We start from the raw sequence: 25,770 nt of genomic DNA, 5'->3' as shown, positions 1-25,770 counted from the left end.
TCACTCTTGGTTCTCAATGGTTTAGACTCTTTTGGCTTTGTACCTGAGCGCTGTTAAATTTTTAATGAGTAACTTGAGAGCTTCATGAAAGACCATCATGAAAGCCCATATGATGCAATCACTGGGAAGTATCCCAGGCTCTAAATTTGGACACATCTAGCCACATATATGAGTTCCTTTCTCCCAGAATCAACCCAACATCTCCCACTCCATCAGAGAAGATGATCAGAGAGCACGCCTGGCTCTGTGTGCATGATTTGGGTCACCTAATAAGGGCCTTTGGGATCCACCACTATAACCCCAAACAACAAATATAGCTTTGGGAATTTTGTGTGATAGCAGGCACATGGAGAAAAAGCTTACACCTTGGTGAAACTAAAGCATTCTCCAAATTATAGGGTAATATTTCTGTCTCTTTAAATACGAACAGTTCCTTCACTAGCTCCACTCAATCTGAGCTTCCTGCCTCAGAGGTTTAAAAGGGTGCAAACACTTTTTCCTCTCAGTTAAACAAAAGCACCAGCTCAAACAGCTTCTTTGGAGAACACTGGGGAACTCATCAGCTCATTGGAAAGAAGGTGAGCCTGGCCTAGGGCAATAGAGCCGGGAGGGGCAGCAGGACACAGGGCTGTGCATGGGTGTGGGTCCTGGTCTGAGAGGGGTCCAAGTACCGTGCCAGCAGCCCAGCAAACAGGATGCTGCCACAGGGGTCCTGGGGGAGGAAGAGTGGGAGTAAGCAGATTGAGTGGCCCATGCCCACATGTCTCCTATTTAGCCGGACAAACTTGCTGAACAGCATATCTTCCATCAGTTGCTGTCATGACAGAGTGAGTGCTACCTGACACCCCATCCATTTCCCTTAGTGGGAAACTAGTGTCCTCAAGGCAGGTCTTTAGAGCTGGAAGGCAATTTAGAGACCAGTCTGTCCCAATCCCACTTTTTTCCAGAAAAAAAAAAAATCTGAATCCTAGGCAGTGTGCGTGTGGTTTTATGAAATTCCCCGGGATACCCAGGTCACAAATGGCACAGGAAGTCTAGAATTCAGCTGGCTGTGTCCTTTCCCACATGTAAGAGAGAAATGGTGTGATCGATAGTGTAACAGAGGAGGTAAGGAAGGGGTGCCATGGGGAGAGAATGAGCTATTCTATAGAAAACAAATGTGCGTGAAGCCCTTTGGTTGCCTTCCCTAATTCCAAGGTTGCTACCAGTTCATGTTTCTGGACAGAGAGTGATCTACCTCCCCTCGCCTCCCATGATCTATTTCTGATCCAATGTAAAGAGAAATGTAGAATCAAGGACTTGAGAAGGAACCAGGAAGACACCAGAGCATGCAAGGGTTATGCATGAGTGTAGAGGTTAGACATACTTTGCATTGGATCCCTTCTCTGCCCAAAGCCCATTAGCGCAGTGACCTTGGGCAACTTTCTCAGCATTTCTGAGCCACATCAATCTCCTCATTTCAAAAATTAGAGTGGGGGCACCTATCTGGCTCAGTGGGAAGAGCATGGGACTCTTGATCTCAGGGTTGTGAGTTCAAGCCCCATGCTGGGTGTAGAGTAAATACATACATACATATATACATACACTTTAAACATTAGAATACTAAAAAGTATTAAATTACTAGAATACTAAAAATTTTATCACTTTATCAGTAAATACTTCCATGTCTTGTCTGGAAGATAAAGGTCATCAAAATATACCATAATCAGATTTCAAAAAGCAATTAGAATTTTTAAAAATTTTTAAAAAGGTGTATTCCAATTCCCAGATTGTCTCATAGATTTTAAAATTGAAATCAGCTCCAATGCGGTTCATAAATTGCGATTCTTTCATATTTCTTATGGTTAATTTGATAAATAAGTTTTCACCTTCCTGTTTCTTTTTGTAAAATGTTTCTGTTTAAGAAACGGCTGGTCCTTTGTCCAAGAGAATTGGACAGTGTACATTTTGCTCTTTAAATCCTCAAGATGTCATAGGACATGTTCTTCTAGTTTCCATGTTTTGTATAAATTTAAATTTAAGGAGAGGCTTGATCAGATTAAGGCTTGCCTGGTTAGTTGGGTGGCAATATTTCATAGGTGCAGTTGTAAACTTCCATCAGAAGACACCTTATATATTCTTCTGTCTCTTTCTGTAATGTAGCAGACAGTAATGATAGCCTAGAGTAACTTTGTTTCATTAACGGTCGCAAATTATAGTATTATAATTCTATCAATCTTTCTTCATTGATTGGATGGCATAATCGTATAAAAGAAAGTTCCCCTGAATCATACTTTCATTTCATAAGGTGTAGTTAATAAGACAAAAGGAATGCTTGATTCATTTTTGTCCATGTTCAGACTGATGACATCATTTCCTAGCATACCCCAAAGAGAACACTTCACTTCTTTTGCGATGTTGGTATTGTTATGAATTCATGAACTTCAACATATTTGATGAATTTTAATCCATTGAAATTATTATTATCATTGGTACTCAAATTACCCCATCTCTGTCCAGTCAGCCTCTTCAAGTTGGCCCTGTAGTCCTTTCGGTAAGATCCAAATATTTTTTTTTTGAAAGTGATCTCTGCACCCAATGTGGGCTAGAACTCATGAACGTGGGATCAAGAGATGCATGCTGTATTGACAGAGCTAGCCAGGCGTCCCACGGTCTGAGTAGTTTTTGATAGCATCCTCGCTTTCTAGTATGACTAGATAGTCTAAGATCCACTTGCACATTTCTTGGCCCAGAAATGGAATCGGTACCCTCTCCTAAGAGTCCTAATGTTTTTGGTGGGAAATGGCATTTGAAGAGCACAGTATGGGCACTAAGGGTGCTCATTGCCACTGGGCTTGTCCTTGGGCTTCAAAACTACACACGTGCACAAAAAGCTAAGAATAGGACAGGATTCCTGAAAAGAATTTAAGATTTTCTTGACTTTTTCCCCCTATTTGGCCTTACACTATATCCCATTAGGACAATAGCCAATGAAGCAACTGCATTTTCAAGTTTCTTGGACCAATTCTTTGTGTGGTTTGTCTATTACACCAAATACTATGTATTGCATTTGCTTTTGATTTTTACTAGTTATCTGCAAATATAGTTTTTGTTTATAATTATGTAAGCTATTTACAGATGTTCCTCACTATCCACAAGCAGAACGTTCCTATGAAATATTTTATGAAACAAAATGAGATAAAGGAGAGAAGCAATTACCATGAATGTACATGGAAAAAGGGTGCGCATTCCCAGATCTCCCCCAAATAACCTCCTTTATGTGTTTCTGATACTTTTAGACACAACTTGTTAACAGATGCACACATTCAATTGAGAGAAAGCCCACGCGTTCATCTGGCTCACAGCTGTGGTGGCTGGATGGTGAACTCCTGTGTGAGGTTCCCGGGGAAGGTGATTGGCAGCTGGCGTGGACAAGGGCCCACTTGGCCTCTCCATTAGCTCAACTGGCTGTGAAACAAATGCGGAACGCTGTATTCGTGTTCAGCTTTTTTTTGTACAAATGAAAAATCCTCTTTGAATTTATGTCAGCCAGCAACAGCAGGTACACATGTAGGTCTTTCATAAAGGAAAAGAGCTGTAATTCGAACTCTCAAAAAGAAGGAAGTACATGCTTTCAAGACAAATCTATGAAATCGAAGTATATTCAAAGTAGTTTCCAGCTTCTACCCTGTCTCCCACCTTATTCCTCCCATCTGTCTGTCAGCAATTTCTTTGGTGGCAGTTCAGATGATCTGTCTTTGCTTTATCATGTGCCTGAAATATATGTTGTATTTTGTACCTACAGTTCATGTTCCTCCCTATTAGAGAAATGACAGTAAACTAAATATTATTTTCTTCACTTTGCCTTTTTTTTTTGCTTAATGAAATATCCTGGAGATCTCTCCATCCCGTCATAGAGAGGTATTTCTTATTCCTTTCTACAGTTGGATAGTACATCACTGTGTGTATGTACCTTGGTTTATTCAATCAGACCCCTACTAGTGGGCATTTGGTAGATTTTTGGTCTTTTGCTATTACAAATAGTGATGTGGAGAATAAACGTATGCCTAATCTTTTCCTGTGTTTTTGTCAGTGTAGCTGTGGGATATAAGAAAGGGAAACTTCTTCCTCTACCCTTCAAGGTCTTCCAGCTGCACTAAGAATTACATTCACTTGAGGCAGATTAACAAGAGAAAAAAAAGCAGTGTGCACAGATGCTCAGTGATGAAACTAAAACCAAGAGAAATGACCAAGGCAGGCAGTTTTTATAGTTTTTAGGCAAAGAGATGATGGATCTGTGAGGGATTGACAAAACAAGGAAAACTTAACTTTGGAAGCATCTGTTAGGCAGGAATTCTAAAGAGACTTTGGGCTGGGGTAGTAAATTAGAAAGTAGTGGGCTGTTTATACAGTCTTCTTGGCTCTAAATCTCCCATCCCTGATCATAAGGGTGTCTCTTTACCTCCTGGGACAGGAAGGGCACCTTTTACATGGGAGATTTGTTTCCTGCTTGCATGGGGACAGAAGAGGGTCTTACTAATCTTGCCACACAGGCTGTATCTTAAGTTACTTTTGTATGAAATAGTCAGTATGCCAAAGTTGCACATTTAGGGGTGACCTGCCCTTGTCTACTACAGGCATAAATCCTAAAATTGGGACTCACAATCCAAGAATAAATGTATATGTAATTTGTATGATATTGCTAATTTCTCTTTTGTAGGTTTTAGACTGTTTTTCTATTCTCATTAGCCACGGAGGAGAAAACCTGTTTCCTCTAAACCTTTACCGACTGATTATAGCAGCAAATTTTTGGACTTTTGCCAAATCTGTAAGTGGAGAAATGGTATCTTAGTGTAATTTTAATTTGTTATATTTAGTTTTTTCTTTTCCTATGTTGGATTTATTTTTCTCTACTTTAAGTGAGTGTTCATATATTTTTACATAGTTGAGGAGCATTGGCATTTCTTTTTTTCTTTGAAATGTTTATTCCTATGTCTTGCTCCACTTTCTATTGAGGTATTGGACATTTGTCTCTCTACTTTTAGGTATTCTTTGTATAAGTGGAGAATTAACCCTCTTTGATATAGTCTGACATTCATAATTTAATTGTCTGTGGTGTTCATTGTCTCCCGCTGTCTTTTAGATTTTTATGTAGTCAGATGTATGAATCCTTTTCCTTACAATCTTTCAAATCTTAGAAAGAGTTGCCCCGCCCCTAGGTTACAAAGGCTATGTCTGAGTTTCTTCTAGTATTTATGTGGATTGCTTTTTAGTGTTTATATTTCTAATGTATTTAGTATGTGAATGGCATGAAGATGTGGGTGCAGTTTTGTCTTTTTCTGTGTGGTTTGTAGTTATCCCAATGCTGGTTATTAGTCCATCTTTCTCCCCATTGCTGTGAGATGCTCACAGATGTCTCACGGAAGATAAATGTAACATAATAAAATTGAACTGGTTACTCATGAATATAGTAGACCAATTTGGTCTATTTCTGAATTGTCTGTTTTTGTTTTATGTTCTGTCTCTGTTCACACACACGTCCTACTGCCTTAATTATAGCGGCTAAAATATTTTACTATCTGGTAGAGCTGGCCCTCCCTCATTGTTCTTCTCTTTTTTGACTCCACAGGCTAATTTTCTTTCTTCATTCATCCAAATGAACGTAATAGTCAACTATTTTAGCTGCAGGGAAAAAAGTGGTGACAAAAATTTTTAACTTATATTTATATAAAATCACGTTAAAGAAGTATCTATTAAATCAGTGTTGAGTGTGGGGAATTGTCTCTTCTGCATCGAGGTATTTTTCCTCTTAGTGTACTACTAGAGATGTGTTGTAACAATCCATTTTCTCATATTGAACCACCCTAGTATTTCTGAAATGTAAATCACATGTAATTGTGGGGTATTACTTTTTAGTGTCTGACAATTTATTTGGGATTTTTGCATTAGTATTCACAAATGAGACATGTCTGTAGCTTTATTTATTGGTGAAATCTTTGTTAACCTTTGGGATCAATATCATACTTGTGTCATAGAAAGAATTGGAAAGGTTTCCTTCTGTTTTAAGTCATCAGGAATAGTTTAAGAAAGGTTTAAATGAGATCCCCATGAAACCATCTGGGCCTGGTACTCTTTTGTAGGGGAACTCTTTAACTACTTTGTTGTTTCTCCCATGGTGATTGAATTGTTTCATCTTTCTGTATTTATGGGACCAACACGTATAGTAGACTACTGCAGGATTTCAGGGAGGAACACAAAGGTCATAAGAGTGAGGTGATGGTTTCCACTTACCTCCATTGACTCTTTTTCTTCTCCTTCCCTTTTTTATGCCCCAGAGGCTTCTGGTAGTGACATGGCGTACCCTCAGGACAACACTCTGAGGATTGTTTTGGTGGGGAAAACTGGAAGTGGGAAGAGCGCAACGGCAAACACCATCCTGGGGAGTAGAGTCTTTGAGTCTAGAGTTGCTCCCCATGCTGTCACCTCCAGCTGTCAAAGAGCATCCCAGGAATGGAAGGGGAGGAAACTTGTTGTTGTTGACACCCCAGGGCTCTTTGACACCAAGAAGACCCTGGATACTACATGCAGGGAAATCAGCCAGTGTGTCCTCTACTCCTGCCCTGGGCCTCATGCCATCGTCTTGGTCCTCCAGCTGGGCCGCTACACGGATGAAGAGCAGAAGACTGTGGCATTGATCAAGGCTCTCTTTGGGAAGCCAGCCTTGAAGCACATGATCATATTGTTCACTCGCAAAGATAACTTGGAGGAACAGAGCCTGAGTGACTTCTTAGCAGATGCAGATGTGAAACTAAGAAACATCATCAACGAGTGTGGGAACCGCTACTGTGCCTTCAACAACAGAGCCTCAGAGGCTGAGAAGGAAGCTCAAGTGCAGGAGCTGGTGGAGCTGATAGAGGAGATGGTGCAGAGCAACGGAGGGGCTTACTTTACTGATGCCATTTACAAGGACACAGAAAAGAGGCTAAAGCAACAGGCAAAAGTCCTGAGGAAGATCTACACTGATCAATTAAATAATGAAATTAAACTAGTAGAAAAGGAATATGCTGATAAATCACAGGAAGAACGGGAGGAAAAAATAAAATCTCTAAAGAGGAAGTATGCTGAACAAACAAAAAATATCAGGGAAGAAGCTGAGAAGGGCATATTTGAACATGTTTTAAATGTGATTATGTGGGTGCTTCCAAAAATATGGTATATGTTTTGGTAGTAAAGTCCATTTCATTTTTTCTTCTGAATTTATGATGATTTGCAATAGTGGTAGATTGTAGTTTCCATAGACAACTGTGACAGTAGCTTCTACTTATTCTTCCTATAACCTGACCCTGTTACTCCTGCCACTGACTTGCGGGGCCTGTGTCCTCTACCTTGGAACTGAGCAGATCTGGGACCGTTTCAATTAATAGCAGATGGTTGAAGCAACACCTTGTGACTCTAAAGTTACATGTGGGCAATGCTTCCTTGCCCTGTTGGGGTTCTTGCCCTTGGAACTTGACTGTCATGTTGTGAGAAAGCCTAGGCTGCCTCTTGAGAGGCCCCCATGCAGAGGGCCTGAAGTCACTGGCCCACTTCCCAGCTCACCTTTCATTTGTGACTCAGACCAACTTGCCCGCCATGCAAGTGAGGCAACACAGAAGCGGGCCCTCCTGGCTGCCCCGCCATCTCAGGCGAAGTTGCAGAAAGCAAAGATGAGCCATTCCCACTGAGTCCTGCCCATATTGCAGCTTTATGAGAACAAATAAATGATGGTTTTTGTTTTTAACCACTGAGCTTCAGAATGGTTTGTTATTCAGCGGAACTAACCAGAATGAAGCCTCTTCCCAGCTCTCAGTCCCCACCGCCTCCCCTTGCCACCTGTCCCTCTTCACACAAAGTTGGCATAATCAGGCAATGGCATATAGAGTTCAAAGACTCAGGAAAATTCAAATCAGAAATCCTGCACATGTTAAGTGTCTGAACCACTGGTCACATGTGTCGTTGCACCGCATGGCCACAAGTCCTATGTTAGGGAGGTATTTCATTTCTCTGGAAAGATTGTTCTGTGGTTCATGGAGATCTGAAAGTCACAGGTTTCTTTTACCATGTTTCTCGCTTTTCTTTTTTTAGGGACCATCCTAACTTAAGATGTCTCCAATTGTATCCGAAAAATCCCCATCTGGGCCATATATTTTTCATTTGCCTCTGCAGAATCACACTTCACCTTAGCTCTTTGCCCCATGAGGCTGATATATATGCACTGCATTGGTGAGATCTCTTGCTCTCTGACTTCTGCCTGGCTGGCCAATGGGAAGTCCAAGTTAGAGACCCTGTGGAAGTAGAAAAGGAAGGCTGGGGTATCCATTCTCCCACGTCTATCTCTGCAGGGCCATCTCTGACTAGCTGCAGTCCCTATGCCAAAGGTCACAGCTCCTCCCTTGGTGGCCTTTGTACCCAACTCTCCTTCTGTGTTCCAGTCTTTGTTCACTCTCTCAGGTTTGGGTTGTAATTTTTCACCGATACTAGTAATGCCCCTTGTGATTTGCAAATTCCCTGTGTCTACAGCTTGTAAGATGCTCTTTCTCTAAACTTTCTCCAAGTACCTAATGAGAGAAGACCACCTTTTTCTTGCTAGAATCTGATCGATAAATCTTATGATGCCCACTTCTCTTTCAGAACGTCTTTATTGTTGTTGATGGCTTAAAATTCCCTCTAGTGTTTGTTTTCTTCCACCAGAAATATCTCTCCTTACCCTTCCATGGTGTGACATTTGCAGTGATTAGATGAAATGTTCTGTCTTGCTAAAATAATAGAGAAAATTCAGTTAGATAGGTGACTTTCTGTCACTCTGAGGATTACAGATACTCCAAATCCAGATTATTAGAATTTTTACAGTCGTCCTTTTTTTTGGTCTGTGAACATGACTGAGAATATTAACCAATGAGTGAATATTAGGGAGACAGATTTGAGATTGAGTCTGGAAAACATAAGATTCTAAATACCTGTTCTTTCTAAGATTCATCAGAAGTATTCAGAATGCAGTAAAAACAACATGGAAGAAAAATCCCCTTATGAGAAAACATGTGTCAAATGATATAGCAAGACCAAAGTACTGTCTGCCATCATGCAATTCTTATGTTCAAAAGTACTTCCTTGTAAGTGACTCATCTGTGTGATAGTATCTCTAGGGAGCAAAGTATTCATGCCCTGTCTTGAGGTTTTTAATTTAAGAACCATTTAAAGGATATTTTCCCTCAGAGATATGCAGAAGCATTCTTAATACAATTAACCTGTGTGAGGGCTGTTTGAATGTGCAGCTTACGTGAGCTAATTTCTTTTTTCCCAGACTTAGGTTCTATTTTGGAAGGTAACACATACCCAGAGAAAAAACGAGTAAATCAAATAAATCATTATCTCTTCACTTGACAATCAAAATATTGCTCACTCACTTCTCTTAACATATTTTATGTCCCAGTTTTCCCTGAAGATGGTTCTATTTCAGTGCTGAAGACTGTGGTATTTCCAGCGTTTAATGTGTGCATGATCCCTGTTGTTGAAATATGTTATAGTCATGACTCATGATGGGGAATTTAAACAAGGATTCATAGAAGAAGACCTGAGGAAGGATTTAGGTGTGAAGTCTACTGTGAAGGATGTGTAGGATGTGTCCATGTGGGTGATGGGTAGGATGATCATGCTTCTGTTCAGAAACAGGAAAGTTCAGGGTGATAGGTAAGATTTTCAGGGGAAGGGTAGAGTCAGGAGCAACAGCGTTCAGTTAGGTTTGTGACAAGTTGAACATCAGATGTCAAAGATAGGGTCCAATATAAATGACCTGCATTAACTTGAAATCTGGGTCCAAAGGTTATGTGAAAGGCTTGGGGTAAATGTGGCAGGATGTTAACATAAATATCTCCAATTTCAGCTGAATCTTTCTAATTGCCAATACCCCACAGTCAAAAGCTCTATGCCAGAAGATCCACATAGGTTGCCCAAAGGAAGAAGCGAGAACCAGTTTTGTGAGATTTATTCCTTCAACTAATTTGATAGATATTTGAAGGGGTCAAGAGGAAAGGACTTTTTTTTTTAGGTTTTATTTAAATAATCTCTACATCCAATGTAGGACTCCAACTCATGACCATGAGGTCAAGGGTTGCATGCTCTTCCAACTGAGCCAGCCATCTCCCCAGTGCAGAAGGTGACCCAGGTGAAACCGTGTGACTGTATAAGGGAATCCCCACAGGGACTCCTCTCTGTGTGCCATGTCCAGCGAGATGGAGGTTCCCACTTCCCGAAAGCCAGTAAGGTGGCCTCAGGACTTTGATGCTGCCAGAGGGATGTGGGTGGTGTATGTTAAGAGATTTGATGTGTGTCCTTTGGAGTTTGGCTTTGCTCCCTGCTGGTCCCATGGGACACATGACGGCTATTGCTGTGTTCTGTGGAGGGAGCAGGGTACACACGGTGGTGGCTGTCTTGGAAGCAGTCAAAACTTTCACTAAGGGGCGGGGGGTGGCAAAAGCTAGGTTCCTCATGTCAAATGTGGGCCACACAGTAGGAAGGCAGCCAAAGCGAGTTTGAGGGGAACTTGCCCAGGGGCCCAGCAGGGATCCCAACAGCTTCTGTGTGGACAAGAGCTCTGGAAGTCCAGGCACCAGGAACAGACATGGAAGCAACCGGCGGGAGGGGAGAGAGTGGCCGTCTGTTGGACTTGTGATTGCAGATTCCCAGGGAAGACTCTCTAAAGACTCATTAAAGGTCTCCTGGGTGGGGGAAGAGCCACTAAGTATTCTGCCACGATCCCCCACCCCCACCAAGGCCAGACTACACCTGACTGGTCTTCAGTGTTCCTGCCTCTTCTCCCCCAGCCCATGAGCAATCAGAGCCAAGGCAAGGACAGGAGGAGAAGGGCAGGATGGGGAGAGATCTAAGGAGCCCTGTCTACAGTGCAGGTTCTTCTCAGGGAGTGGCATATGCCAGGGACAGTAGAATCTTTACACTTCAGTGAAATTAAAATTTTTAAAGTGCTTATTTATTTTTGAGAGAGAGAGAGAGAGGGAGAGACAGAGCATGAGAGGGGGAGCAGCAGAGAGAGAGGGAGACACAGAATCAGAAGCAGATATGTATTTTGCTAATTAATTTTAAATCTTTCTCTTTCCTAATAGGCACACTGAAAGCTAAATTTTAATTTTTCATAAGCTTTGAAATGCAGTTATTTAATTACACTTCATTCCAAATATTGATCAGTTTCTGTTTTTGTCTCTTTTGACCCATCAGTTATTTAAAACTGTGTTCTCCAAATGCTAAACATATGACATTTTATTTACTTTTCTTTTAATTACATTGTGGTGAGGAAATGTTGTCTATATTATTTTAATACTATAAAAATTTTAAGCATTTCTTCTTGGATAAATGTAAGAGTAATGATAATAAATATTTCCTATGTACTTGAAAACAACTGGCTGGAAGTTTTCTGAAATAGTCTACATATGCTCATTAGATCAGACTTATTAATCATGTTGCCTAAATCTTCTGTCTACTTTTTGATTTTTTTTCTATTTTCCTGTTCTTGAAATGAGAGATGTGTGTTAAAATCTATCACCATACATGGAGATTTGTCTATTTCCTCTTGTGATTCGATTATTCCCTTTATACATGTGATGCCTCCCTTTGTGGTGCATAACATTGTAAAACCGTGTTTTATCTTGATGAATGGGACTACTTACACTACTTACATGAGCAGGGCAGGTGTTTCGAGACCGTGGTGTGCATTCAACTCATCTTCTCTGATCTCTCCCCTCTTTACCCTCCTCTGTGATTTTCCTTCTTATACAAGGGAACATATCATATCTTTTGTAATTTACAAATTTTTGTTCATTTTCTGCTCCTTCAAAGACCACTAAATGATTCAGAAAGGCAAGGATCCTTACCAGCTCTCATTGCTTATGTATTCAGTTGCCCAGAACAGTGCCTGGCACATGATAAGCTCTTGATAATTATTGAATGAAAATTCTATGTAGTTTGATATTCTGTTCTTATTTGTTTAGAATTTGCTTGTAGGTTTACCTATACTGTTGCTTTCAAGTTTTCCCTCACTTAACGTTTTTGACTTGAATTTCTTCTTCAGTCCCCTCCAAAACTCTTTATTTTTTTTTTAACTGAAAACTTTAGTGCATTTATCATAATTAAAACTTGTGACCTATTGGGATGCATGAAGTTTTATTTTTACTTTCTATGTGTCCAACCAGTTCCATATTTCTCTTTCTTCCCCTTCCTCTTTGTGGTTTAACTTGAATTATTTAGTTTTTTTCCCCCCCACATTTTATGTTTTTCTCTACTGGTTTGGAAATTATCTATGCTTTTCCTGAAATCACCCAGTGATTACAACACACATTCTTAACTTCTCAAAATCTCAAGAAATCTATATTTTAATCTTCTTTGTATACAACAAATTAGAACATTTTAATTCCATTCCCACCCTTAACCCCAATCTATATATTGTTATTGTTGAATATTTAATTTTCTCATTCCCCCCCCTTTTAAACTTTATGAAGCATTAGTATTATTTTACATAGTTTGCATTCATTTAAACTTACTTTTTTTTCTTTCATCTGTGACTTACTATCTGTATTACTTTCCTTTTGCTTCAGATACATTCTTTACAAGTTCCTCTAATGAGATTGTGCTGTTGGCAAGAACTCTCAGTCTCTGTTACCTGAAACGTGTGCATGTATTTTGTCCTTATTTTTGACAGTGATTCTGAGTCTAGGATTTCAGGTTGGCTGTCATTTTCTCTCAGAACACTGAAAATCTGCCTCCACTGTTTCTTGGCTTCCTCTGTTACTCTGCCTGGCTCAGTTGATATAGTGCCTGACTCTTGCTCTCAGGGTCATGGGTTCGAGCCCCATGTTCGATGTAGAGCTTACTTAAAAAAATCAGGGGTGCTAGGGTGGCTCAGTGAATTAAGCGTTCAGCTCTTGTTCTGCGCTCAGGTCATGATCTCACAGTTCTTGGGATCAAGCCCTACATTGGGCTCTTCACTGACAGCACAGAGCCTGCTTGGGGTTCTCTTTCTCTTTGCTCCTTCCAGCTCATGCTATATCTCTCTAAATAAAAAAAAAGTATAACTCCAAATATCCCTTCCTCAAATGTCACCTGTCTGTTCTTTCTTACTCCCTTTAAGACAGTCTTTCTGCTTTGATGGGCTACAGTTTTAGTATGTACTAAGGTGTGAATGCTTTCTTACTTTCTTTCTTTTTAATGATTTATTTATTTTTTAATTTACCTCTTAGTTAGTTAGCATATTTACAACGATGCTTTCCGGAGTAGATTTCTTAATGCCCCTTACCCATTTAGCCTATCTCCCCTCCCACAACCCCGCCAGGAACCCTCTGTTCTCCATATTTAAGAGTCTCTTATGTTTTGTCCCCCTCCCTGTTTTTATATTAGTTGTGCTTCCCTTCCCTTATGTTCATCTTTTTTGTGTCTTAAAGTTTTCATATGAGTGAAGTCATATGATATTGGTCTTTCTCTGACTAATTTCACCTAGCAGAATACCCTCTAGCTCCAACCACATAGTTTCAAATGGCAAGGTTTCATTCTTTTTGATTGCTTGTAATACTCCATTGCATATATATACCACATCTTCTTTATCCATTCATCCATTGATATGGGCTCTTTCCATACTTTGAGCTCTTTCCATACTTTGGCTACTGTTAATAGTGCTGCTATAAACACTGGGGTGCATGAGCCCCTTCAAAACAGCACACCTGTATCCCTTGGCTAAATACCTAGCAGTGCAACTGCTTGGTTGTAGGGTAGTTCTATTTTTAATTTTTTGAGGAACCTCTATACTGTTTTCCAGAGTGGCTGCACCAGTTTTCATTCCCACCAGCAGTGCAAAAGAGATCCTCTTTCTACACATCCTCACGAACATCTATTGTTGCCTGATTTGTTAATGTTAGCCATTCTGACAGGTATGAGGTGCTGTCTCACTGTGGTTTTGATTTGTATTTTCCTGATGATGAGTGATGTTGAGCATTTTTTTTCATGTGTCAGTTGGCCAACTGGATGTCTTCTTTGGAGAAGTGTCTATTCATGTCTTTTGTCCATTTATTCACTGGATTATTTGTTTTTTGGGTGTTGAATTTGATAAGTTCTTTATAGATTTTGGATACTAACCCTTTATCTGATATGTCATTTGCAAATATATTCTCCCGTTCCGTCAGTTGCCTTTTACTTTGGCTGATTGTTTCCTTTGCTGTGCAGAAGATTTTTTATTTTGATGAGGTCCTAATAGGTCACTTTTGCTTTTGTTTCCCTTGCCTCTAGAGACGTGTTGAGTAAAGTTGCTGCAGCCAAGGTCAAAGAGGTTTTTTTTTTTGCCTGCATTCTCCTTGAGTATTTTGATGGTTTCCTGTCTTACATTTAGGTCTTTCATACATTTTGAGTTTACTTTTCTGTATGGTGTAAGAAAGTGGTCTAGGTTCATTTTCCTGCATGTCGCTGTCCAGTTTTCCCAGCATCACTTGCTGACAAGACTATCTTTATTCCATTGGATATTCTTTCCTGCTTTGTCAAATATTAGTTGACCATACGTTTGTGGGTCCATTTCTGGGTTCTATATTCTGTTCCATTGATTTGAGTGTCTGTTTTTGTGCCAATACCATACTGTCTTGATGATTACAGGTTTGTAATACAGCTTGAAGTCTGGGAGTGTGATGCCTCCAGCTTTGGTTTTCTTTTTCAAGATTCATTTGGCTATTCAGGGTCTTTTCTAGTTCCATACAAATTTTAGGATTGTTTGTTCTAGCTCTGTGAGGAATGATGGTGTTATTTTAATAGGTATTGAATTGAATATGTAGATTGCTTTGGGTAGTATTGACATTTCAACAATATTTGTTCTTCCTATCCAGGAGCATGGAATCTTTTTCCATTTTTCATAAACTTTCAAGTTTTCAGTGTACAGATTTTTCACCTCTTCGGTTGGATTTATTCCTAGGTATTTTATGGTTTTTGGTGTAATGGTAAATGGGATCAATTCCTTGATTTCTCTTTCTGTTCTTCATTATTGGTGTATAGGAATGCAACCAATTTCTGTGCATTGATTTTATATCCTGCAACTTAGCTGAATTCATCGATCAGTTCTAGCAGTTTTTTCATGGAATCTTTTGGGTTTTCCATATAGAGTATCATGTCATCTGCGAAGAGTGTAAGTTTGACCTCCTCTTGGCCAATTTGGATGCCTTTTATTTCTTTGTGTTGTCAGAAGTGCAGTCTTTTTTTTTCAATATATGAAATTTATTGTCAAATTGGTTTCCATACAACACCCAGTGCTCATCCCAAAAGGTGCCCTCCTCAATACCCATCACCCACCCTCCCCTCCCTCTCACCCCCCATCAACCCTCAGTTTGTTCTCAGTTTTTAAGAGTCTCTTATGCTTTGGCTCTCTCCCACTCTAACCTCTTTTTTTTTTCCTTCCCCTCCTCCATGGGTTTGTGTTAAGTTTCTCAGGATACACATAAGAGTGAAAACATATGGTATCTGTCTTTCTCTGTATGGCTTATTTCACTTAGCATCACACTCTCCAGTTCCATCCATGTTGCTACAAAGGGCCATATTTCGTTCTTTCTCATTGCCATGTAGTACTCCATTGTGTATATAAACCACAATTTCTTTATCTATTCATCAGTTGATGGACATTTAGGCTCTTTCCATAATTTGGCTATTGTTGAGAGTGCTGCTATAAACATTGGGGTACAAGTGCCCCTATGCATCAGTACTCCTGTATTCCTTGGGTAAATTCCTAGCAGTGCTATTGCTGGGTCATAGGGTAGGTCTATTTTTAATTTTCTGAGGAACTTCCACACTGCTTTCCAGAGTGGCTGCACTAATTTACATTCCCACCAACAGTGCAAGAGAGTTCCCGTTTCTCCACATCCTCTTCAGCATCTATAGTCTCCTGATTTGTTCATTTTGGCCACTCTGACTGGCGTGAGGTGATATCTGAGTGTGGTTTTGATTCGTATTTCCCTGATGAGGAGCGACGTTGAGCATCTTTTCATGTGCCTGTTGGCCATCCGGATGTCCAGAAGTGCAGTCTTTTGATTTGACATCTGAGCTGGGATACACAGCACAGCACTCCAGAATGAAGAGAGAGCCCACAAGCTGGAAGAAGGACCTTAAGAAACACCCAGATAACTTTTGTTTCGGTATTTCTGTTATCCTCCCCCTCCCTAACACCCATCACCAACACCAACTTGTGTCCAAAGATGGTTTTTAAAAATTCTGTGATTTCTCTTCTCCCTTTACAAGAAGCTCTTTCCTATTCCTTGTCCTAAAAGGATAAACAAAGAACTCTTCTTACAAGAGAAGTCGGTCTTGCTCACAGTGTTGTACATTTTGATGTGTTTTGATGTGTTTTGATGACTTTGTAAGGGTGAAATTGTAGTGTAGGGCTAACATGTAGCTTGAGAGATAACAGCTTTGTGTTGACACTGTAGCTTGAAAAATAACAGCTTTGTTCTGACACTGAAGGTTAAGAGATAACAGCCTTGCTTTACTCTTGTAAATTAGGCTTCACCAATGAAGGAAACAAAAGTTCAAAGAAAAGAGCATCAGAGGCAGGGTCAAGGAGATCCACTGGTTGCAACTTAATGGCAGAAAGTATAAAATAATCACCTCATCCGGGAACTGTTTCTAACTCATCTGGGAACTGTTTCTAACTCATCTGGGAACTATTTCTCTGTTTTGTTCCCAGGTGATGATAAAACGATGTAATCGGCTATAAAAACTCTGTACCCCGGCTGTTCGAAGCCGCACTCTGATAAAGAGTGTTGGTCCCGATCGGTCGGCCTTGACTCTCATTGCAATAAACTTTGTTGTGACTGTCACTGGTGCCCGTAGCATTCTGTTTCAGGAGTCGTGTGAATGCAACAACTTCCCGTCAGAGGAGCCTGTCCTGAACAACTAGCATTTTCAGCCTGTCCTTGTCAAAGTTTTCTCCAGTAATTTTGTTAGGAAACACTATTCAGGAAGAAAATTGGTTTTATGGAAGATTCATGAATCAGGCAGCATCTCATCCTGCAAATAGGGGGGCTCTCCACTGCGCTACAGAAGAAAGGTCTTTAAAGGCAGGGAGAGGGCATTAAAAGAGAAGACAAAGAAAGGAATTTATTAGCAAGGAATGCATTGTTTAGGCAAGTCTGGCTTCTTAAAGGGAGTGGAAGGGGTCTGTCAGTAAATCCTCGGTATCCCAGGGGAAGGCCACCCTGAAGGAGTGCTAACAGACCACCAGAAGTGCATGATTGTGTGAAGAAAAGGGAACAATCTGAAGATGAGCCCAAATGTGGAGAGCAGAGAAGCCTTGGGAAATAGGGCAGGGAAACCAAGTGGCAAGTGTGCAGAAGAGAAGAAACTGTTGGCTACACGAGGTTGAGGCTTCCAGTACCGTCCACCTCCCTAAAACCACACATTATGTTTCTCTATGGCAGGAATTCACATTGAATGGCAACCTCTAACAGTGGTCTGTGCTGCAGCCCCGGTGACCCCAGGAGCAGCTGCGGTAAGATCAGTGAGATCCAGTCCTCCTGGGCTGGGCTGGGGGAGGACAGCGAGCAGAGGGGTTCTCTTGTGCTGACAGCCAGCCCTCATCCAGCTGGAGCAAAATGTTTCCACCCCTGTATCTGATCTCCTCTTCATCTCCTCTGCTTTTTCTTTCCTGTCCACCCTGTCCACTCTCTCTGGGTAAAACGCCTTTCTGTTTCTCCTCCCGTGATTTCCCTACTCTTCCTTGCTAGGGAGATGCCCTCAGGCTGTCCCAAAGTTGGAGTCTTGCATAGGGATGCTAACTAAATAATAATCTGAACTCCCATCCACATATTTCCTTTGATAATCTTAGCCATTCTGTATTCAGTGTTCTCGGTTTCTGGAAATCTACCTGTCTCAGGCCAGGGATCTGGTTATCATGTGTGGACTCTGCATTGGGGATGGTTTTGCTAATCCTTGGAAGGAGGTGGGGACCAACTACAGATTTTGTGGAACCCAGAGCTGGAGCTTCTGCAATATCTCTCCTCTGCTCCATTGGCATTTTAAAAAGCGTATTCCAATTGAGAGAGTAGATGGAAGGGGACCAAATAGAAGCAGAGAGACCAGCTGGGAGACTCTGGAGGTCTGGATTCTGATGGTAGTGAGAGCTAGTGTGGTGGCCTTCAAAGTGGAGGGAGAAAAGTAGACAGATTTGCAGGTGGAGCTCAGAGAATGTGCTGATATGGAAAGGAAAGGGAAAGCAAGGGAAGGGAAGGGAAGGGAAGGGAAGGGAAGAATCGAGGACAGTTGCTAGATTTTGGGTCTAAGGGACTGGATCAATGCTGTTAGTGTCTCTGACAAATAAATGCAGTTTATAGTAGTGTCTCTAATGTTGTGAGTATCATAACATATGCATTATGTTCACGGAGAGATGGATGGCTATAATACAGGATTCCCATTCAGGAATCAGCCTCACTCAAGGGCTGTTCTGGCAGGGTCTGCCTCCTTGGAGAAACAGGCTTTCAAATATGATTCACACTTATCTTCCACCTGGGTCGAGGGTGGTTCTGTGCTTTATAAATCCTGAAGATGGGGACCATATAGAGACAGTGAAGAGATATGCAATGAATTACTGAAAAGAAATGCAGAAGAGCTATATAGATGATTTGTTGTTTAACTTAAGGCACAGTTATTCTGAAAAATGTGAGAATTCTTATGCTGAGCTGGGATTACCTGTCAATTGTCCTAGGAAGTAGAATATACTTAATCTAGTGAAGCTAAGAAAGTATAACTCTACTAATGCACTCAACTGTATCCGTTTTTTCTTTCATTAAAAATTTTAAAAAATTATTCATTTGTGTGTGTGTGTGTGTGTGAGAGAGAGAGAGAGAGAGAGAGAGAGAATGAGCATGGGAAGGGCAAAAATAAGGAGAGGGACACGCAGAATTGGATACAGGCACCAGGCTCTGAGATGTCAGCACAGAGCCCAAAGCTAGACTGGAACCCATAAATAGCGGGATCATGACCTGAGTAGAAGTCCAGCACTCAACCGACAGAACCACTCAGGTGCCCCTCCATATTTTTAAGAAACAGAGACGGAGAAGAGAGGAAGAGGGAGACAAAGAGAGAAAGAGAGAGATAATCTTAAGCAGACTTCATGCTCAGCATGCAGCCTGATGTGGGACTCAACCCAAAAATTCTGGGATCCTGTCCTGAGCCGATATCAAGAGTCCAATGCTCAATCGACTGAGCCACCAAGGTGCTCCGTTTCTTTAATTTTTTGTGTATCAAGAGATTTTGTAATAATCTTAGAGAAGTGTCGGTATTTTCTGGCTATAATTCTTTAATGTCTTAATTTAGAATATAAGAGCTTCACTGGATTCTAAGTTAAGGTTTTTAACTTTAAATATAAATTATATTGTTCTCTCTCATGTCACAATCCCTGACAGGGTGGTTGCACACACCAAATAGAAAAAGACACTTTGTCTTTCCACACAAGCATCCCTTTTGTGCCCTGCAAGGTTGTGTTGGCCTGTGTAACCCCCCTGGCTGGCTTCTTAATGGCAGAAGAAAATTTCCATTTTGAATAAAAATGGTGTGGCAGGGGTATCCCACTGAGATGCCCCCAAGTCAAATTTTGTGTTACTTGCTGCATTGCTCTTATGAGGAACAACTACCAGCAGCAGCAGCAGCAGCTCAGAATTCTCTTCTTAAACTACAGTATTTTGTTTCCTCTTCTGTGAGCTACTTAGAGCCCACAGAAAAATCTCTTACCTAGGAAGAGTTAGAAGCTCCAGGAAATCCTGGAAAGTACTTGGGCATTCCCCAAGTATTGCAAGAGAACTTCAGGCTTTCTATACACTTCGAATAGGCTTCTTTAGAAGCCTTCTATAGAGTTCCTGGGAGTGCAGCAGTCACTTATGGGAGGGGACCCTGGGGCAACAGAGGAGGGGTGTGTGTGAGGGGAAAAGGGGGACCCTATAAGGAAGTAGCTGGAGGTCCATCCTAATGCTGTGGCTTTTGTTTCTTGATGTATCAGGGTTTAGAGACCAAGATGGAAGAGCTTCACAGCTGAGACTTGTCTTAGTGGGTAAGATCGGAGCAGGGAAAAGTGCCACAGGCAACAGCACCCTCAGAGAGAAAGTGTTTCATTCCAGCATTGCGGCAACATCAGTCACCAAGACCTGTAAGAAAGGGAGCAGCAGGTGGCAGGGAAGAGAAATTGTGGTTGTGGATACGCCTGTCATTTTTGACACTGGGGCACAGGATGCTGACACCTGCAAGGAGATTGCTCCCTGCATCTTCCTGACCTCCCCAGGGCCTCATGCTCTGCTCCTGGTGGTCCTGCTGGGCCGGTACATGCAGGAAGAGCACAAGGCCATGGAAAAGATCTTGCAAATGTTTGGACTCAGAGCTAGGAGATACATGATTCTCTTATTCACCCGGAAAGATGACTTGGATAGCATCAATTTCCATGAATACTTAAAGGAAACACCAGAAGGTATCCAAGAGCTGGTGGGGAAGTTTAGTGATCGCTACTGTATTTTCAACAATCTGGCGACAGAAGCTGAGCAGCAGGCCCAGAGAAACCAGCTGCTGGCCCTGGTCCAGTGAGTGGTGGCTGAGCATGAAGGAAGATGCTACACTAATAAGATGTACCAAAAGGCTGAAGAGGAAATTCAGAAACAAATACAAGTGATGCAAAAACTTTACAGAGCAGAGCTAGAGAGACAGAGGGTGCAGATAAGAAGGGAGTTTGAAGACAAAGTCAGAAAGCTGGAAGATAAACTGGAGTGACAGAAATGAAGCAAAACATGGAGAGAGAATTGGCAGAGAAAGAGGTTTTCTATGTCCTAAAGCAACAAAATTCCAGTTATCAAATTGAGAGTCAATGTTGACTACTTGAATTTATCATAGGAGCACTGAAGAAGGCTTTTGTTTTTTTTTCTTTCACCTGTTTATGGAAGATTAACTTGAATGAGAAGATCTCCTTATTTCCTACCCATTTTGTGCTGGCCCTCCCCAACCCCTCACCCCCCAACTCATTCACCAACCTTGGAGCACTCTTCCTTCTGTCTCTCAGACTCTCAAGACTAAGGGGTATAATCAGGTTCACTGTTGGCGATTGGTAGATATTTGATTGACTTAACAGGGGAGGGACAAATTCTCAATTTGTGGAACTCCAGAGTAGAACGTATTGATGCTCTTCTAAGAAGATGACCCCAAACTTTACCTATTTATCCTGAATAAAATCTAGATTCTTTCTAGATTGGTGTACCCTCTCCCTTTGTGACTTCTACTCACTTGTTTTTGCCTTTGGGACACAGTGATCACCTTCCCCATACAGTTTGTTAGAAAGATTGGTTCTTTGGGGTGCCTGCCTGGCTTGGTCGGTTAAGTGTCCGACTTGAGATCAGGTCATGATCTCATGGTTGTGAATTCGAGCCCCACGTAGGGCTCTGTGCTGACAGCTCAGAGCCTGGAGCCTGCTTCAGATTCTGTGTCTCCTTCTCTCTCTGCCCCTCCCCCACTTGTGCTCTGTCTCTCTCTGTCTCTCAAAAATAAATAAATTTAAATAAATAAATACAAAATAAAAAAAGAAAGATTGGTTCTTTGTGTTGGATAATCTATTGATGGAGATGCTTATAGAATTCTTTCCAGATGAATGGAAATTTATTTAGTAACAGTTTTACAGAAGGATTCAAATTGTTCCTTATAAGCTGCCCACTGAAGAACAAAGAGTTGTTTGGAAAATAGACCTCTCAGAACTCAACTAAGTGAAATGCCAGAAAGAGCAGTTGAAAGACAGAGATTCAACACAGAAGAGAACCGTTTGCTGTATTCAGATATATCTACAGCAACTCTTTGACTGACTTCAATGCAACATATTTGCTGAATAACCAGTTATCTCCTTTTCATGTGAAACTAACTGTTGCCACTTCACCTCCATCACCTCAGACCTTTATTACTTACTGTACATACCACCCCTTCCCAGTTGAATTATTTGTTTGTTGTTATTATAATAAAAATTTTCTGTTCTCTCATATTTCTATAAAATTGGAGTGCTCTTTTTCTTGGAAAACATCTTTGCTATAATTTTCTTTATTATTTACTTTAAAATGTATTTATTGATTTATTTGAGAGAGCATGAGCAGGGGAGAGGCAGAGATCAAGAGAATCTGAAGCAGGCTCCACACATCAGTGCAGAACCCAATGCAGGGTTGAACCCACAAACCATGAGATCATGACCAGAGCTGAAACCAAGAGTAGGATGTTCAACTGACTGAGCCTCCCAGGCACTCCACTTTTGCTACCTATTCTAAGAACACAAGGGTGAGTTTCACTTTTTGGTAAAAGTTCAAGATGATTTCGGAACTAGTCTTGGTCTACCCTCAAGATATTTCTCCTCCTTTTCCTTGGAAGTTCCCAGCCACATCCTTAAACCCTCTGCCAGTCAAACACCACATTCTCCTTGGATTCATTCATTATGCACTGATAGAAATTATGTGTAACCAAGGCTTCAGAGGCCTTTCTGGTTTTCCTGGAGCAAAAATTCCTTTTAATATATGGATAGCAGTGGGAGGGTCTTTATCCCTTTTCTACTTTTCTACTTGGTCCTTCTCACATAATCCATTCTAGCATTTCCCAAAGCACATTTACATGTACCAATATGTTCTAGTAGTCATATGTGACTTATGGAAACTCTCCTTGCTCTGCCATCTTGAAATTGGCTTCTCCATGTCCAAACCCATTTTGCCCTAAGGGACATATATCTCTCCCAGTTTTCCTCAACACACATAGGTTTAGACTGTACTTTTAGTTAATCTTGAGGATAAGAGAAGCACAACACAAAGAAGCTCACAATCCCTTTAGAAATAGTCACTCAGGAGAAGGGCCAAGATGGCAGAGTAGCATGGAAGTTTTCTGCTTCTCTTGACCTTGAAATATAGGTAGATAAGCACCAAAGCATTTTTGCACACCCACAAAATGTACCTGAGGATTAATCCAACAATCTGCATAACTTGAGCCATAGAACTTGGCAGGTACGAGTCACAGAAAGGTGATTTGGGGAGAGAGAACCCAAGGAGGGTAGGGAGTTGTTTTTGCTTGTGTAGAGAAGGACAGACACAGGGGATAGAGTACAGGAAAATACTCCCCCCAAAAGCAGCTGGAGAGAAAGAGAAAGAGTGGAAACACCCATAAGGGACTGACCAGGAAACATAGAAAGGATAAAGCAGAGTTTCAATACCATTAAGGGGGACTCTATAAACAGGGGAACACAGAGTTGGAAACTCTGCGGCTCAATACTTGGCGATGCTGTGGTGGGGAGGGCGAATCCCTAGGAGCAGACAGTGAGGTCTGAGGGCTCCTCAGGCCACATGACGAGAGGTGGTTACCCTGATAAGAGGACATTTGGTAGAGGCCGTGTGGCCTACCCACAGTCAAAGGTCCCAGTGGACTTCAGAGAACAGCTATTTGCTGGTGTTGGAACAAGGGCGTTAAGGGTGGTGAAGTCTGGCACCACATGTATGTTGTGATTTGCCATAATCTCTGAGACGCTGCTGCTACATGATCACGTGAAAATTTTGTGGGGCAGGTTGGCAGTAGTAGTCTCTGGGCATCTGCAGTAGCGCCACCACACAAACGTTCCCAGGAGCCACCAGCACCTGGCCATTGCTTGGCAAGACACTTCCACAGAGGGTCAGAGTGGGTTCAAGCCCCAGGCCCTCAGAAATGAAGAGTTTGGAAACACAGCTCCATCTGAGATAAAATTCAGAAGGGAGGTGCCACTTGATTGCTTGGTCATGGATAGTGTAGAAGTGGGGAGTGGATGGAAGCTGGAGACAAAGGACGGTTGCATGTTTGCCCGTGGGTGAGAGCACAGAGTTCTGATTCTGGAGACTGGGTACCTGGGTGATGCCATTTACACCTCTCCCATGCATGCGCATTCACGCATACACATGTAACCCTAGCAGCGCCATACAGTGGAGAACAGAGCCATTACACCAAGCCCCATCCAACTGCGCTAATGAAGCTCTAGAGGACTACAACAAGTCTCTCCACCTGATTAGTGTATTCTCTGGACTATAAAGTGCTCCATAGTTCAACTTCTAGGGGAAACTGGATGTAATTTCATTCATATTTCATTCTGTTTGCTGATCCATTTATTTAATATTTTTTTCTCTTCCTTTCTTGTTCTTGAGTACAGAAAGAAAAATTATTTTTATTTTCCATTTTTATAAAAAATATTTTCCTTAAAATTTTCTACTGCATTTTTTACTTCTTTTGTAAATTTTTACTCTATTTTACTTTCATAATTTCATTTTATTCAATTTTATTGTATTCTTTATAAAAAATATTTTCGGGGCGCCTGGGTGGTGCAGTCGGTTAAGCGTCCGACTTCAGCCAGGTCACGATCTCGCGGTCCGTGAGTTCGAGTCCTGCGTCAGGCTCTGGGCTGATGGCTCGGAGTCTGGAGCCTGTTTCCGATTCTGTGTCTCCCTCTCTCTCTGCCCCTCCCCCGTTCATGCTCTGTCTCTCTCTGTCCCCCCCCAAAAAAAACGTTGAAAAAAAATTTATAAAAAATATTTTCAAATGTTTCCTACTTTTTTCCCCTTCTTTTTCTTTTCTTTTCTTTCCCCTTTTCCTCTGTTACATCAAACTCCTTTCAACAATCAGACCAAAACACACTTAGGACCTAACATCCTTTATGTGATATTTTTGTATTGTTTTTAATTTTTAGTTTTTCTTTTATTAATCCTTTTCTTCCTAAACAAAGGAATTCACCCCCAAAAAAGAACAGGAAGCAATGACAGCCAGGGACTTAACACGGATATAAACAAAATGTCTGAACCAAAATTTAGAATCTTGATCATATGAATACTAGCTGAAGCTTAAAAAAGCATAGAATCCCTTTCTGTTGAGATAAAAGAATTAAAATTTGTCAGTACTAAATTAAAAATGCTAGAACTGAGATACATCTCAAAAGGTTGCCACAGCGGCAAGGATGGATGAAGCAGAGTAGCAAATCAGCGATGTAGAGGACAAACTTCTGTTTAATAATGAAGCAGGAAAAAAAAAGAGGGAAACGAAGGCAAAAGAGTATGATATACGATTTAGAGAACTCAGAGACTTATTAAAGAGGAAAAACATCTGAATAATAGGCGCCCCAGTAGATGAGAGAGAAAAAGGGGTAGAAAATTTATGTGAACAAATCATTGCAGAAAACTTTCCTAACCTAGGGAAAGACACAGACATCAAAATACAGGAAGCACAGAGAACTCCCATTAGATTCAACAAAAATCAAAGATCAACAAGGCTTATCATAATCAAATCACAAAATACACAGACAAGGAAAGAACTATGAAATCAGCAAGGGAAAAAAGTCCTTAACCTACATGGGAAGCCAGATCTGGTTCTCAGCAGACTTATCCACAGAAACTTGGCAGGCCAATAAGGAGTGGCAGGATATATTCGATGTGCTGAATCAGAAAAATATGCAGCCAGGAATTCTTTATCAAGCAAGACTGTCATTCAAAATAGAAGGAGAGATAAAGAGTTTCCCAGACAAATGCAAAATAAAGAAGTTTGCGACTACCAAATCAGCCCTGCAAGAAATTTTAGGTGGGATTATCTGAGGGGAGAAAAGATGAACCAAAACAAAAAAAGACCAAAAGCAACAAAGACTAGAAAGGACCAAAGAACATCCCCAGAAACTCAAACTCTACAGGCAACAAAATGATAATAAATTCATAAATTTCAGTACTCACTCTA

General features: G+C 41.1%; 1 protein-coding gene and 1 pseudogene across 2 annotated transcripts; both read left to right on the top strand.

Moving 5' to 3' along the window:
• The first annotated feature begins 469 nt into the window (after positions 1 to 469).
• LOC122488520 (GTPase IMAP family member 7-like) lies at positions 470 to 7,759 on the top strand. 2 transcript variants are annotated; one of them, XM_043589902.1, is made up of 2 exons: positions 470 to 578; positions 6,315 to 7,759. In XM_043589902.1, exon 2 carries the CDS (start codon positions 6,332 to 6,334, stop codon positions 7,205 to 7,207), a length of 876 nt encoding a protein of 291 aa, XP_043445837.1. In that variant the 5' UTR covers positions 470 to 578; positions 6,315 to 6,331; the 3' UTR covers positions 7,208 to 7,759. The 2 variants fall into 2 exon arrangements, with proteins under 2 accessions (XP_043445837.1, XP_043445838.1); XM_043589903.1 differs by having other exon boundaries at positions 482 to 578; positions 6,318 to 7,759.
• Positions 7,760 to 17,229: 9,470 nt separating this feature from the next.
• LOC122488522 lies at positions 17,230 to 20,968 on the top strand (annotated as a pseudogene).
• Positions 20,969 to 25,770: the final 4,802 nt, after the last annotated feature.

Source organism: Prionailurus bengalensis, chromosome A2, assembly GCF_016509475.1.
Source record: "Prionailurus bengalensis isolate Pbe53 chromosome A2, Fcat_Pben_1.1_paternal_pri, whole genome shotgun sequence".
Lineage (NCBI taxonomy): Eukaryota > Metazoa > Chordata > Mammalia > Carnivora > Felidae > Prionailurus > Prionailurus bengalensis.
The sequence above is the reverse complement of the archived record's forward strand: the minus strand, read 5'-3'. Positions and strand labels throughout refer to the sequence as shown.